Here is a 15,746-nt window from a genome sequence, read left to right as displayed (position 1 = left end):
AAGTGCAATTCCTGGTATGACTCTGACCTAGCTACACTTAAACGTAAGTGTAGGGCGGCTGAGAGGAAATGGAGGGCTTCTTGTTCATCCTCTGACAAAATGGCCTGTCACCTGCTCCAAAGGCAATACTGACTCTGTCCTCACCAAGAAAAAGAGTCCACATTCAAGCCTGTGTCTTGTCGGCATCTAACAACTCGGCCAGGAGCTGGCCAACCCTGCTGCAGTCTCTACCCCTCCTGTTGCCTCCCACGCTCTTTGCAATGCCCTTGCCTCTCACTTCATCTAAAAAAAAAACAGTACATCCTGTCCGCCCTTTCCTCCCTTTCCCCTCCTCTCCCCTATCCCTCTGTGCTTGCTGACCCTCCTTCAGCCACCCCACTTCCCCCCTTCGCGTCCTTTCCTCTTTTTCCCCCGATGAGGTAGCGAGACAAGTCCAATCTATGAAAGCCTCGTCAAAACAGGTTCATCCCTTTTCCTCTAAAACCATCAAGGACCACATTGACACCCTTGCTCCGGCAAGTAGATGCAGAGTAGTATTATTCAAGTGCCCAAAAGGCACATTAACTAATAAGGGTACATAATAAAATAAAGAGGCAGGTACAGCATGAGCAAGTAACTATGATAGGTTGACACGGCGCGCTTTTAATAAGCTACAAATGGTAATAAGTCTAAATTCAGCATAGATATACCCTACCGGATGTTTCGTTCAACAGCCCATAAGCCTCCTTAAGCAGTAGACTTCAAGTTTCTCTATACCTGTTAGATGCCTAAATCCACATTTATGTTCCAAACAATATAGATGGAGGAACCTGGGCCTTATGCAGGTAATAATGCCATGTGAACTTTCAGTTTCAAGACATCACAGGAAGTGATATGCTGTTGTAAAACAAAGTGTCAAATAATAATACTGGTAGATAACCTGCTAATTGCACAGGCACAAAGCAGGCAATGGGTATCAAAACCATATTGGTTTGTGCTGTTAATCCAAACCAGTGTACCCTTCCAAACAGAAATGGAAAGACGTGCTGAACAATGTGTTGACAATAAAATGCAAACTTACTCCATTTGTGCATAAGAAGATTAGGAGAACCAATCTGCATCTGTAAAGAAGTCATCACAATTCAGTCAAACAATACATCTGTTCTTTTCATAATAATTTGTGATTGCCTCTTATTAAGGTTCTTTATGTGATCTGATGCTTTGCTATGCTTTGCCATGTTTCAATAATGACAGTGTTTTAAAATGTTTTTCTTTTGCAGAAAAAGTTACTATGGTGGGAACTGGGCAAGTTTCAGCTTTTCTGCAATATTGACCTGGTTGGAACAGTACAAGGTACATATTTTTCAATTGGAAAGTTGTTTATGCTTCAATATCAATGCATTTTCTAAAAGGAGTGCATAAATCAAGTTGTTACTAGTCCTGCGACTTTTGTGAAGGCATCATGAAGTAAGACACAGACAACAGATTCACTTAATTTTCTAAAATCAAAGGTCTATTTCTTAAATGTCAGGATGGAGTAAGGCCTAACCTGCCCTACGCTAAGGTCGGATTTCCCTACCTAAAGAAACTTAAGGATAGTCTGTGTCATAAAGTTCAACTCAAAAGTCAGTCTGTTTACAAAACCTATACCTGCCCTCACAACTAAAGATATACAATGTGTAGGCATGTCAGCAACCAAAGAAACATTGTTCAAAATAATGTATTGAGCTTCTTCCAGCTCCAGGCCTGCTTTCAGCTCCCTCTTCCTCAAGTTCAACACAGTTCCACAAAGGGACCTTGGGGTTCCCTTCCCCAAGTTCAACACAATTCCCCAAAATTACCTAGGGGTTCCCTTTTCCAAATTCAATATAGTTCCACAAAAAGACCTGAGGGGTTCCCTTCCCCAAGTTCAACACGGTTCCACAATCTCGGGGTTCCCTTCCCCAAGAAGGCAGCTCTCTTAACTTCTAATTCACAGTCAATTCAACTTTCCTAGCAAATTCACTTTGTAACCTTTCAGGCTTTTCAACAATTCTCTTAAATCTCCTTTCTTTGAGTCACTTGAACATTTGTTAGGCATAACAGCTTCAGCCTCTTGACTTTCCTTGGTTCACTCCAAGTAGGGTTTCATAGGTCTAGGCGAAGTTGTTGGACCACATGGTCCAACCATCACAGGTCACACAACCGATAACCCTTGGCACTTTGTAATGTTCATTGACTTTCCTTGGACTTCCTTGCCAACACAGGTTTCCATTCTGCAACTGTGCCATTACATCATATGCACTTTTGTTTCACTTTGACAGTTTTTTGACTCTGCCAACACGTGACTTTCACACACTTCACTTTGTGGTATTTCTCCCTGTCACCACCTTGCTATTCACTATCTCATAGTGCTTCTCAATGGATTTTCATTTCCTTCACAGGCTTTCATTAATAGCTTACACTTGGCTTGCCCTTTCACATGGTTCATAAAGGTTTTTTACTTGTTTTCACTACGTTCATAAGTATACATCACTTTCTTTTCACTTGTGCAGTATTTCATATATATGGCATATCTTTTCCTTGGTTCGGTATTCAATAACTCATTTAGTACTTTGCAGCTTGTTCGGGTTTCAATATTTTCCATTTCGTCCCCAGACCCATTTGTTACATGCTTTCCCTGTATCAGCATCTTCCTTTGCCCACACAAAGCCCTTAGCATGTCCCGGCATGAGTGATCCCTCTCTGTCACTGGTGTACGGCTGCTCCTGCAGGTGCTTTTGCTCTCGCTCGCTCCCCTCTCTCTCTCCGGGTGCTCCAGCGAGCAGCGCTCGCTACCTCTGAACCTTCCTGCTGTCGGCGGCGTATGATAGACTTCTGTGCCCCCCAGTTCCAACGGGGGATACACAGCACAGGGCTCTGCAGAGCTCTCAACCCTCCCCCGGCCGTTCTGGCCTCAGCATCTTTCTGGCTTTCCTGCAATAGTCAGCGTCCTTTTCACCTGCCCTTCTTGTGCCTGCTCCACCTCGGATTGCCGTACTCTCCTGCCCAGCTGAATCTCTCTTTGGAACTCCCTGGTTTCTTCTTATATGCATCTGTAGGCCCTCAATTGGCTGCAGGTGCAAGTTCTTCGCCTTACCATAAATACTTCTGTCAATGGGTAATTCCTGTCCATTATAGTAATGTTCTACAGTCCTCTTCCTTATCCCAGTACCAACGTGGTGTGCAGATGGTAGTGTGCATTACTCCTAGTTGCCTCTTCTTTGTCCCACTCTTAAAGGGATATGAATATGACAGAGTTGGTGTGTGTTACAATGGGGAAGACTGGTAATAGCATACATTGGTAGAGGCAGGGTAGGAGGTACTCTGATCATTTCTTGACTTAACCAGAGGAGGTGAATGTGGGGCTATTCTGCCCATATAAGGAGGTGTGCTTGTTGTTGTTCTCTTCCCGGTCCCTCGATACTGAGAATTTACCCGAGGATTGGTTTGAAAGGAAGAAATTGAGGGGTTTTGACAGTACCCTATAAAAACCTCAGGGACTGAAGTTTCATTGTGGAATGTAAACGGGGGATAACATGTCTCACCTAAGGACATCCTCCTTCCATCCCCCAAATCTCCTCCACCCAGGTGATCCTCCCTCACATATCCACCCCCAAGGTCGGGATCCAAAAGCGATGGTCTTTCCCTGGCCACCTGAGCAGAAGAAGCTACGGAGAAGGAAATGAGGACGCCCTCAGGCTTCTTACGTTTTCTAAAGATTTGATGAATGCATTAGACCGATTTATGACATCAACGTGATCTCCAACACCAATTCATCTCTACTACAGTTACACTAGAGTAAAATATAGCAGTGCAACCATACTCCTCCCTGTCCCCACACCCCGTTTCCTAAGTCCATCATGTGAGGGGTCAGAAATGAGAGATGGATACAAGGTTGTTGTATTCTTGATTAAAGTCATTTTTATTAAATAAAAATGGGATGGAAAAACACCTCTCTAACCCTATTCTAAAGAGGAATATCCCTACCTACAAACTGAAACTAAGGATCTGTCTGTGCCCGGATGTCAGTAACTAAAGATTCTGTTCTTGTGCCCATAACAACCTATCCTGACCTCACACTTTAAATAAACATCAAAAGGTGCAAGGAAATGTCTTTAACTTGATGTTAGAAAAAGTGTTCAAAACAAAAAATATCAGAATGACTCCAACGAAATGTTCTCCACGTTAAAGACCCTTGTATCCAGAAGGTGTTCTCCTTCCCCTGGATTCTTAAACAGGATGGCAAAATGTCATTTAGCTAACAGTTCGTTTGTGTCTTCACTGGACTCACAAAGTTCTTCTTTACCTGAAAAGTTCTGTTTAAACAAATGGTTCTGTAATAGACTTTGTGTAAAAGTTCTTGTATCTTTGCAGATTAGCTGGTATACTCCCCTGCCAGGAATCTTTATACAGTTTTCAGCTGCCTGGTACACTCCGGTGCCAGGACTTCTCTTAAAGGGTTTCCGATCACCTTGTGTACTCTCCTGCCAGGAATTTTTGTACAATTTAAAATGCCTGGTATACTCCCCTGCCAGGACTTCTTACATGTTTCACAGTTCCTTGATACCACTTCAGCATACACCATGTGGTGCTTGGTATAACTGCATCTGGTAATGTTTGCTCATATATACTTGCTCAAACTTCTCCCCAACATTGGCATCCCATGAATCTGTGTTTGATTGGGGTCTACCTTTATACTTTGTCTTGTCTGCATTCAAACATTCTTCCTATTAAATCTTGCCCTTGCACTTTGCCTTGACTGCATTCATAAAACGTTGCCTTTGTATATTTTCTGAATTGGCAATCTTGTACCATTGAATCACTTTTTGGTGTGCTCTCGGAAAGCACCGGGTCCACAGCTGCTTTGGGCAGACTCACTGGTTTCTTCCAGCATCTCCGATGCTGCCCGCGCTTCTGCGGTATGGCTTCTCCACCAGTCTTCCAGTTTGGAATGTACTGACACTTCTCCAGCATCCAGCACGGCTCTACGGTCAACCGCCTGCTTTCCCTCGTGGCCTGGGTTGAAGAATGCAGTCCTGACGAGTGGCCCGCCCTCCAGGAGCTTCTGCACTGCTCCCGTCATCTCCAAGGCCTTCCTCGCTCGCATGCAGCGCTTCTCTCCCTGTCCCAGCTGCCTTCTCTGCTTCGCCAGCTTTCTCAGTGTGCCTCACGTTCAGGAGCCTTAGCGTGGATTGCAACGTCTCCTTGTACACTGCTTCCTGCACCTCCTCTCTTCCATAGTGTGGTTTTTATTTTTAAATGTCCTGCTCACTGCAGGTTTGAAAGAAATTGTCTGCATGTTGTACTTCGAGGTCCTTTCACTTCACATGAACTCTCTGTTCTTCCTCCTCGTTTTAGTACCTGACTGGTTATGGGAGTTGAGGTCTTCCTTTTGAGCTTTTAACTCCTGGATGATTTTTCTCATGGATCTCACAAACAAAAGGTACATCAAGGTCAAAAGAGGTTATGTGTGAGTTGAGGGTGTTTGGATAAAAGGTGGAGGTTTCACTAGAATGGCAATATGCCATTAAGAACTCTGGTATCGGAGAGCCTTCCTCATGGGGAAGGAGGGAACACTGTGACTCCTCCAATGAAGTCATGACATCTCCCCGGTAGTTGTCTCCTCCCATGTGATCCTCCCTCATGTAACCGCCCCCAGGGTCAGGATCAGGTAGCGGCTGCTGTCCCCTGGCCACATGGGAGGACGTCACAGCTGGGGAATCCGTGATGGCTCCATTGGATTCATCACAATCACCTATGCCCTGTTTATGAAGTGGTACTAATTGACCTTGTCAAGAAAAAAACAAGTCATTGCTTATAGTAATCCACCTTCCACAATTTATAGAAATGTAGCGATGCTTGAACTGTATGCAGCCTCTTCCATGAAATGCAACCCACTGTTTCGTAAAATCTTCCTTCATGCTGGGAATAATCCATGCAGGGTTCTAAATAGCTTGGAGCTATTTAGGTTCTGGAAAGGGCCTACAATAAGAGCCTGGTTAGCTTCACACCAACAGCTACCTTTGGCTCTCCAAGCCAACTGGTGCCACACAAATATATCTATCTGACATTCTAACTGTTTGTGTCTAGGAATTTGTATTTGTAAACCTCTTGAAGACCTGTAAAGCAAGTATAGTTATATGTACTGGCCACAGAGTTGTAGTTGCATCTCATTTGGAAGTTAAATTAGTTGAATACTATGTATTAGTGCCTTATTCTGCAGCAGCAGCAGAGAGAATAGAGTTAACAAGGCTGCATCACAGATGAAGCAGTAGAGAGAAAAATGTGTGACAAAAAGAGACTAACAGATTAATGTGGTAACAGATGTAGCGAAAAAGATGGGTATATACTAATTGAGAGTTAGCAACAAGTGCGAAGAACGGACAGAGATGAAATGTAAAATAAATGAAAGGGAAAGCAATTGAAGGAACTTAAAAAGTGAAGATATTATGCTTAGGCACTTTTGTCACATTTTCTTTATTACTGTCCCCACTTTGACATTGTATGGGTTAAGTGCGGTTGTACGCCCAGTTGTAGAGTGCAAGTGGTTTTGTTGAAGGATGGGTGGATGGTTAAGTTCAAAAAGTGGTGTTACTCTCACAAATTGAGATATTTATATCTTTATGAAAAATGCTAATGAAATTAAGTTTTTTTTAAAAGTGACGATATCTAAAGCAACATGGCAAGAGACAGAGTATACAACAGAAACAGTCAGCAATAGATTACAAGATAGAGCAACACAACAATAAAAGATTTGTTGAAGGCACTTATTATGGGAGCATGCCAAAGTTTGCGACTGGATTTTAATAGCTCCTTGACAACAATGAACAACTCCTGGTCAGAGAAAAATCATGACACCCAGGAGCTACTTCCTATTCCTGCTCCATGAATTCCAATTTCAACCCCAGTCATTTGACCTGATGTACAAGGAACTTTTGAATAGCATTCAAAGCTATTTCAATTGACATTAACCGTTCTACATGCTGTGGCTATTCAACTAAATGTGGTGATGAGAATAGAATCCGAAATATAATTAACAGCTTGCCAATTTCTGTTGATCAAAGCACTGTATATATTGACAGGTAGTTTACAGCTGCCATTGGTAGTGAAACATATCAGACTCTTTTGTCAGCTGAAGAGTGTCTATACTTGAATGTCAGCAACCTCTTCTTTTTAATGATATTTTATTAATAGTTTTCAAACACAAAAACCAACCAACTTTGAACATTGGCATCCACCACCTAATGAACAGCCATTGCAGGCAGGTGTCACAGATGCATGGCTTTGTAATTACAAAAAGACATGGCATTCAAAATATGCAATATACCATCTTAAGAAATGGATGGTAAAGAACTGTGAGAAAGATAACATTACGTGTTTTTGCACCTCACATATGTGTCACTAAGCAGAGCAAACCATATTCACTGTGAGTAACAACCATCCAGATATTGTAAAATCAGGTTTCTATTCAAATATTTGATGAAGATCAGATATTCACAACTTGTCTCAACATCTTGCAACTTAATGGATGTAGGAAGGGAGGAAAAAGAACAAGTACCGTACAGAAATCTCAAGAGGGAATAGGACAGCTGATCAGTCTAGCTGCCGGTTTAATCAACATGTTCATGTGATTATTGGGAAGATGATACCTGCAGGTAGGTAGTCACATTAGGTGAAGCAGCAGTGGTATACTTCCAAAATGTGTGGTCTAACCCACACCTGCTCATTGCTATGAGTATGATTTGGGGGAGTTTAAGGAGTGCATAATAGGTGTCCATAAAAATGTAGCATAACTGTGCACATGTCCCGATTGTTAGTCAGCCAGCAAGTCTAAAAGATATGGATCACTTTCCAGATTCCACTCTGCCAGGTTGCAGACATTTTTGATCATCTTCCAATTATTTACAATGATTTTCATGCCAAGCGATATTTAGTAATGTGTGGATCTAGGATAACCTGGCTAGTATGTGAACCGGTCATCACCAATTGAAATGAGTGGCACCTGCATGACTAATATAATTATAATGATGAGCCACGCACACAACCAGAAAATATAGATACGATGGAAATAACATAGCATATGGGCAAATAAACCAATCGCAACGCTAGAGCGCTAGCAAAGACCAGAGTCACGGATAGTTGCTTTACAAAGTCTCTGCGAAGTCTAGAGGGTTATAGAACCTACGCAGAGCATGGATTGGGTTATTTAGGCTGCTCTGTAGGTTATCATCCACGAGTTACATATCCTGGGCCATATATCTAGGGGTGAGGAGGATTCCTAATCTTCTCCTGTGAATGGGAGGTCTGCTCCACCCTGTTTCCTCTCCTGATTACTTGTGGATCCCTTGCTGCAAAATTGCCTGCCTTCCCCATCCCCTGCTGTACTGATATTCCGATCTGCTTCTCTTACGGGATACTTGCCCCTATGACTTGTAAAGTGCTCTGTTGCTCCCCAAGCTAGGTTTGTGTTAATAAATACCCTTATAATGATAATGCTTCCCAAGCCAATTCACTTTATGATTCGGATACATTTCATCAAAGACCTAATATGGAGGACATTTTGTGCCATAAATCAATTTCGGGGAATGATTCACATTCATCTAGAGCATAACCTTTTAAGTGTTCCAGCTCTATGAACCGCTGCAATTGCACTACAAATATGAGCATATTCCTATCTATATAAATAAAAGTCAAAAGTTGTGTGTGGGTTCTGTGACTCAAAGCGTTGCTCCTTATATAATTCCACACCGTTTCACCAATCTGCACCACATTTTGCATAGTTGCCCGTTAGGACCCTCCGGACATTACTAGCTACATGACACTTGGACACCCCACCCCTTTCACTGGATTTCAGCTTAAGTTAATATTTGTGGGTTTGTGGCCTGCCGACGAAGCTGTAAACCATGTTCACCTTGAAGGGAAACAAAACATTTTGCTTCTCAATCGGTCCCGACACGAAGAACAAAACTCGAGGTCCTAATTTCAAGGCCGTCGGATGCACGATTTCCAAAATATTTGCACTGCAACAAACTGCACCAAGCCAGGATAAGGTTCATTTTCAGTTAGAACGGGTACTTTTGCTAGTTGAAGATAAATTAGGGCCCATCAAACATTTCAACAATAGTTTGAATTCCCTGTCTAACCCATTTATACCAAGTAACATCTTTGCCCCCAATCTCAATACAATTGTTATCCCAGATATTGGCAGTGGTAGAATCACAAGCTGGGCATGCCAATTTGCAGCATAGACATCTAAGGCTTTCTTAGAGAATGAGATCACCTCTGTTCTGTCTGTGGATCAGGATGTAGAAGTATATCTAATGTCATGTAAGTGGTCTTATATAGCGCCCTTCTGCCACTTTTGGTGGCCTTGCTGTGTATAAGAAAAGGAGGGGGGGGGGGCGGTCGATGGCAGGACAGTGGGAGAGGCAGATGTAAAACCTGCAGTTTTTGATGTGTGTAGGTCACAAGTACCAAGTTCCTGCATATCAGTCTGCTTTCTATGGGTTTGGTGTTGAAACTTGGGAGGGTTCTGGGACATTTCACTCCGGTGCTGTTTCAAGCCCCCTTATGCCCGCTTCCCACTCTCCTCCTATTCCTCCTCAACAACTCTAAAAAAACACAAACAAAATATTTGTATCCCACCCCGAGCCCCTTAAAGAATACAGTGGAAAATCTAGTGAAACGGCCGTGGTGAGGTTGGCGAGTACCTCTTCGGAGTATGTTATACATAGGGTAGAGCCCAAGATCTGATAGACCACAGAGCCTTGGGTCTGGCTAGCCACTGATGTGGGAAAGGGTGATGCTAAAGATGAGAGCTTAGTCGTGGTACAGTGAGTGTTGATGTGTTAATGCCTAGGCCTGTTGTGGCTGCCTGCAGGGGGTTTGTGTGTGTAGTATAAGGTGGCAGGAGCAGTTAAAGGGTAGTCGGTTAGTTGGTAAAGAAGGGCCATAGGCCTTACATTTTAAAACAACCTGCAACCTTGCATTCCTACTCCTGGACATTTGCAGACAAGTCCTAGTTCTCAAGTTCACAATGCAACCTGTCAATCCCCTTTTTTTTACTCTCTCCATCTGTCTAATATAGATACATTGTATCCCATTTGGCACAAAGGGAGTGTTAGGCAGAATCCTGTGCAGATCCCTTGGGGACCACTGCAAAAAGATTAAGACTACAGGAGTAAGCAGTAAACCCAATTGGTAGCAGTCTGTACCACCCAGATTTACCTGGTAGCTGTGGCTGAGCAGTCAGACTTCTCTCAAGAAGAGTTAGGCAGTATACAGAGGATACACAATAGGGCCAAAAACACAGTAGAACAAGCAAACACTGACCAGAGCTTTGTATCAAAAGTATATAATTATTTATTTAACACACACTTTAGGAAATACACTAGCACTATTAATCAAAAGCAAGTTCCAACACAATCAGAAAAGTATTTACACCTCCCTTAGCAATTACTAGACAAGTCTAAGTTAAAACACCACTTTTTGTCAAAACAGAGGTGAGCGCGTAACTCAGATGGCACTTCAATAATTAGGTAAAAGGGAGAGAAAAAGGCAGGTCATGAAAATAAAACAGTTCACTACACTTTTAAAGGAGAGTTCCGGGACTTTTTTTTTATTGTCCCTACGGGTCGGCCATGTGTTTGTAAGCATAAATCGGTAGATCGTAGGAAACTTTCCTATGGACCTTACCCGACTTTTCGCCCCTTATCGCACTCGAAATCAGCCTCCATTTTGTGATAATCCTATCATTCCGCCGCATCGACCTGGCTCACCTGCCTTTGCGGCACTAAATCAAATCCCCCGCCCCTGAGCCTGACATCAGCAGACGCGTACTGCCCATTTCAAGCACGTCTCGTGTCAACAATCGCTGCGCCTCAGCTATTGACGTGTTGCCATGGAAATGGCAGGACGCCTCTTTCCCCAATAAGTATAAACAGACCGTTTCACAACATACAGCAGCAGATTTTCGATTCCATTCCTCTCTCTGTGTTACTTTGAGTATTCTGTGACTCGTTTCAGTGCTCTGGTCAGCTACCTTCGCCGCTTGTAGCCCGTGTGAACAGATACCAGTACCACCGCTATAAATTATTTTACTATCTTTACCGCACAATGGCCACAATAATGCCGTATATGTACGAGCCCGAGTACACCGAGGAAGAACTACTGGAAAGGCAAGCACGCGAAAACGATGGGGATTCGGACGGCAGTTGGGAGGACCAGTCAACGGATGAAGAGCCTGGACCATGTCGCATGGACGGCGTCTCCACCTGGTGCACGTGCAATCGGTGCGAGCTAATGCCAACTGAGGAGGAGAACTGCTGCTGCCGTGAAAATTCCGGGTGCTTGGCCTACATTTCGGAAAGCGAGCAAAGTCAGCAGGAAGGCGAGCAAAGTCCGCAATGCATCACCGAGCTGCCAGAGTTCAGGGAAGCCTGCCTCTCACGGACAGTGTTGAGGATGATGATGGTGCTTATGCACGAACTTCGTGGCACTGTTCGTCCGCGTAATCCGAGTAACGAGTAAGTATACTCTGTTTGTGATGTCAGTGATGCCACCACTATTTCATGGTCGTCTCCCACATATAAAATTACATTTACATATCATTGGAACGCATGTAAATTGGTTCCATATAGTGCATTTTCTAGATATAATTTTTTTCTAAGAAAAATGACATGTGTTACCTGAATCGACATTGATAAGAAAGTTTGGTCAGTTTAATACAGTTTGCATCTTTTTTTTTCACAGGTGGTACAGGCTGGTGGCCTATCGTTGCTTCACTTGGTGGCTTCACGGGAGGCTCGGACACCGCGTTCGGAGAGTAATACCTGCCTGTGCGGTACTTGCCATTAGACAACATTTCCCCAGTGACAGTGGACAATACCGCGGATTTTCCCTCGATGTGCTGCAACCTCAACTTTACAATGTGTAATGTTTATTATTTATGTTTAATTAAAATCTAAAATAAAGCCCAACATATATTTTAACAATGGTTGTTTTGATTTTTTAAATGAATCTAGTGTATATTCTCCTGGGAGGGTGAGGTATTTATAAACTCACCCCCCTGCCTTCCATGTAGTAGATCCTGCAGCCATCCTCTTACATTCAGTTAGATGGCCTCTCCTTGGTGAGGCCCTGCGGCAAACGGGTCTTGTCTGCACGACCACCGCCCCGATCCACCCCCCGCCCTATCAAAGGCAGTTCGCACCGGGGTACTTGAGCTGCTGGCAAGTGGAGCTGTCAGGGAGCGATAAAGGCCAAGAGGTGCCAAAGACCATGTACACTTCAAAGTGGTCTATAGAGCATGGGTTTGTTGTTCCCATGTCTACCTCCAGACCCCGTGTCTCCTGCCAAGCATCCCCCTCACGCTGGACGGCCCCCTGCAATCCACATAAGTGTGTCTCCATTCACGAGTCTTCCTGTGTCTTGTCTGCACGACCACCGCCCCGATCCACCCCCCGCCCTATCAAAGGCAGTTCGCACCGGGGTACTTGAGCTGCTGGCAAGTGGAGCTGTCAGGGAGCGATAAAGGCCAAGAGGTGCCAAAGACCATGTACACTTCAAAGTGGTCTATAGAGCATGGGTTTGTTGTTCCCATGTCTACCTCCAGACCCCGTGTCTCCTGCCAAGCATCCCCCTCACGCTGGACGGCCCCCTGCAATCCACATAAGTGTGTCTCCATTCACGAGTCTTCCTGTGTCTTGTCTGCACGACCACCGCCCCGATCCACCCCCCGCCCTATCAAAGGCAGTTCGCACCGTGGTACTTGAGCTGCTGGCAAGTGGAGCTGTCAGGGAGCGATAAAGGCCAAGAGGTGCCAAAGACCATGTACACTTCAAAGTGGTCTATAGAGCATGGGTTTGTTGTTCCCATGTCTACCTCCAGACCCCGTGTCTCCTGCCAAGCATCCCCCTCACGCTGGACGGCCCCCTGCAATCCACATAATGCCACGACATATACACGTCATTCATTCACAAACACACCCCTGGTTCGAATTCTTTATAACCCACCTCATATTTCTAATGAGAACTTCTTTGCGCTTTGCTAGTCAACCCGTGAAGGTGCTGGTTATCTGCTCTTCGTCTCTGTGAACTTCCGTGACCACTTTGAGCAAACTCGTCAGTTTGCAACCTGTGAACTGCTCCCTGTTCTACGACAAGAAACTACTCTGATCCCTGCATCTAACTGTTTGTTCGTCAAGGTAAGTCCATGTACCATAATCATTTTGCGTCCAATTTTTTAATTTATATCTATTTGCTAGTAGTCATCAAATTGCATCCATGTTTTCTTTTCGTTCACGACAGTACATGCAAGGAACTAGTCACATGTTCTGAGTTTAGTCAAATTACTTTTTCTATTTTTTGAAAGTTATTGAAATACTTATCCGCATGTGAATAACGTGTATAGTTCCAAGAACCAAAACGGACCTTGCATTGAACCTTTTATGTGTCATTTACTGTTTTAACACATTGGTATTCATAGAGAATTGTTGATCTTTACTTTTCAGAACTTTCCATAATGCCTGCCTGTTCCATTGGCGGTTGCCCTTCGAAGACCCATAACAAATCTGAAGGTACTATAATGCATGTTTTCCCTAAGACAATAGATCAGATAAGAGGATGGGTCCGATATTGCGGATATCCAGCCTCTGAGCTAGAAAGTAGAGTCCTAGAAGTCTTTGCGGACAAGAGGGGTGATCGATACCGCATCTGCAGCAGGCACTTTAGCCCAGACATGTACTCCACATCATTGCTAATAAAGAAGAAAACACCGCGAGCGAGGCGAAAATTGCTCTCAACCGCTATTCCCACTCTATTCGTCCACATGCCTCCACTGGTGAGTCAAGTTTACGGATCTAGTTCTCGGCCTTGCGGTAGTGTGTAGCAGTAGCTAACAATAATTTCCCCATTTATGTATCCACTCAATATGAAGGCGGAAGATTCTCCATCCGTGTCGTTATTGCAGTCATCAGCCACTTCAAGCGCCTATCGGGTAATCTTACTTAGCTATTCTGACACTGACTTGTTTTAGGCATGTAAATCAATAGTTTTAATTGATCGTGTAATTATTTTACCTAATGGTACACCCTTGTACTCGTCCTCTAGTCTTTGTTTTCAGTTATAATTATTGTTATCCAAAATAATGCAAGTACTGTCTTTCAGGGAGATGCTGAGGAGTCCAACGCATTGACGACAACCGTAGATGTCACTCAGATGCTCGAGGTACGTTTCTTTCGTTTTTAGCCATTGATATGTCCTTCTGTCGTCGCCCTCCTATTTGTCTTCTTTTTTCAATATTGTGTTCATTACTAATGAAAGTCCTATGTTTCAGGGAGTCGATGGAGCATTAGTCCAAGTAGAAGGGGGAGCATGCAGTTACGGGTCGGCGCAACAGCTTGCAGAAGTGTGCACCGCAGTTACATCGTCCCTTGATGTTCTTATGCATTTCGAGGTATGGATACTGACAGTTCGATCAAGCGAAATCATATGACGTGATTACATCCGCTATACTTCCTTCTTTATTAACGCAAGTACTATGTTTCAGGGAGATGACGGAGCTTCTTCTACAAGAACATCACCCCTAGTAGTTGATGCAGATCTCTGGGTGGTGACACTTCCAACGATCGAGCAAATCGAATCATATTTACATATCCATTATTTATTTTAGACAACTGATCATTTGTGCAGGTCTATTTAGATGAGCCGTTGACGCCTGCTCAAAGTTTATGTTCTTTTTAACAAAATAGAAAAGCATACTAATGCAATTACTGTGTTTCAGGGAGTTGCTGAAGCGTCATCTTCAATAATATCATCAATGGAAGTCTATGCGGAGCCCGAGGTATGGATCTTGACAGTTCAATCTAACTAGATCAACAATGCGTGAACTATTGTCGTTTGAATGTTCTACACAATGCGTTCATTCGTGTTTTGCTATTGAGATGTACGTATGGGTATTGGTCCCCAAGTACATTTTGTGTTTTCAATATTATTATACATACTAATGAAAGTTCTATGTTTCAGGGAGTCGATGGAGCCTCAGTGAGTGATGGATGTGCTTATCATGAAAATATAGTCGTTGCAGCGCGAGAGGAAGTGGAGACATGCACACACGAGTCGGAGCAACAGCGTCCAGATGTTGAAGTTCGAGGCAAGAAAGTTTCAAAGAAAAGAAAGCAAAAGAAGGTTAGTGTCCTGTTCACTATATTATGTTGTCTTTCACTGTCAATAGTTCAATACTGTAAGTTGTGTTTAAACTGAACATCCCTTTTCTAATCTGTCCTCTAGTTGCGAGTGGGTGTAAGAACTAAATCTACACAGACAGTGAAGCGAACGAGAGATGTTGCTTGTCAAACCTTTTGGCAGGGACTTGAGACTGGAGATGCATCGTGCCAATGGGAAGAATATGAAGTGATTGACAACGGAGCTATACCACCACCAGCCATTGATAGTGAATGTCCTCCTGGTAGTTTGGATGCAGTCGGAGATCAATTCACAGAATCCACACCCGCAAAAAATAAGAGCGCGCGAAAGTTGAAGACATTGTTTTTTTCTCCCATCTCCGGACAAGGAACAGATGTTGCAATGGAAGAGAATGACGTGGACGACAATGAAACACCATCAATATCACTCAGCATAGCGGAAGACGATATCAGAGATTGTACCTTTCATGCGAGTGACATGTCCTCAACGTTACAGGCCGAACCAGCTGGGATGCAGAGTGAAAGTATAAGGAAAGAGGCCAAA

The 15,746-nt window shown here is 43.6% G+C and overlaps 1 protein-coding gene across 2 annotated transcripts in view; it reads left to right on the top strand.

The window, feature by feature from the left end:
• Positions 1-15,746, top strand: part of CHM (CHM Rab escort protein) — a 1,673,681-nt gene that overhangs the window by 222,308 nt on the left and 1,435,627 nt on the right. For both annotated transcript variants that reach the window (XM_069612935.1, XM_069612936.1), the window contains exon 3: positions 1,260-1,332. In XM_069612935.1, the coding sequence (XP_069469036.1) occupies positions 1,260-1,332 (73 nt within the window). The remainder of the gene's footprint in view (positions 1-1,259; positions 1,333-15,746) is intronic.

The sequence above is a fragment of the Ambystoma mexicanum genome, chromosome 5p, assembly GCF_040938575.1.
Source record: "Ambystoma mexicanum isolate Mex_15411 chromosome 5p, UKY_AmexF1_1, whole genome shotgun sequence".
In the NCBI taxonomy this organism is placed as follows: domain Eukaryota; kingdom Metazoa; phylum Chordata; class Amphibia; order Caudata; family Ambystomatidae; genus Ambystoma; species Ambystoma mexicanum.
The sequence above is the reverse complement of the archived record's forward strand: the minus strand, read 5'-3'. Positions and strand labels throughout refer to the sequence as shown.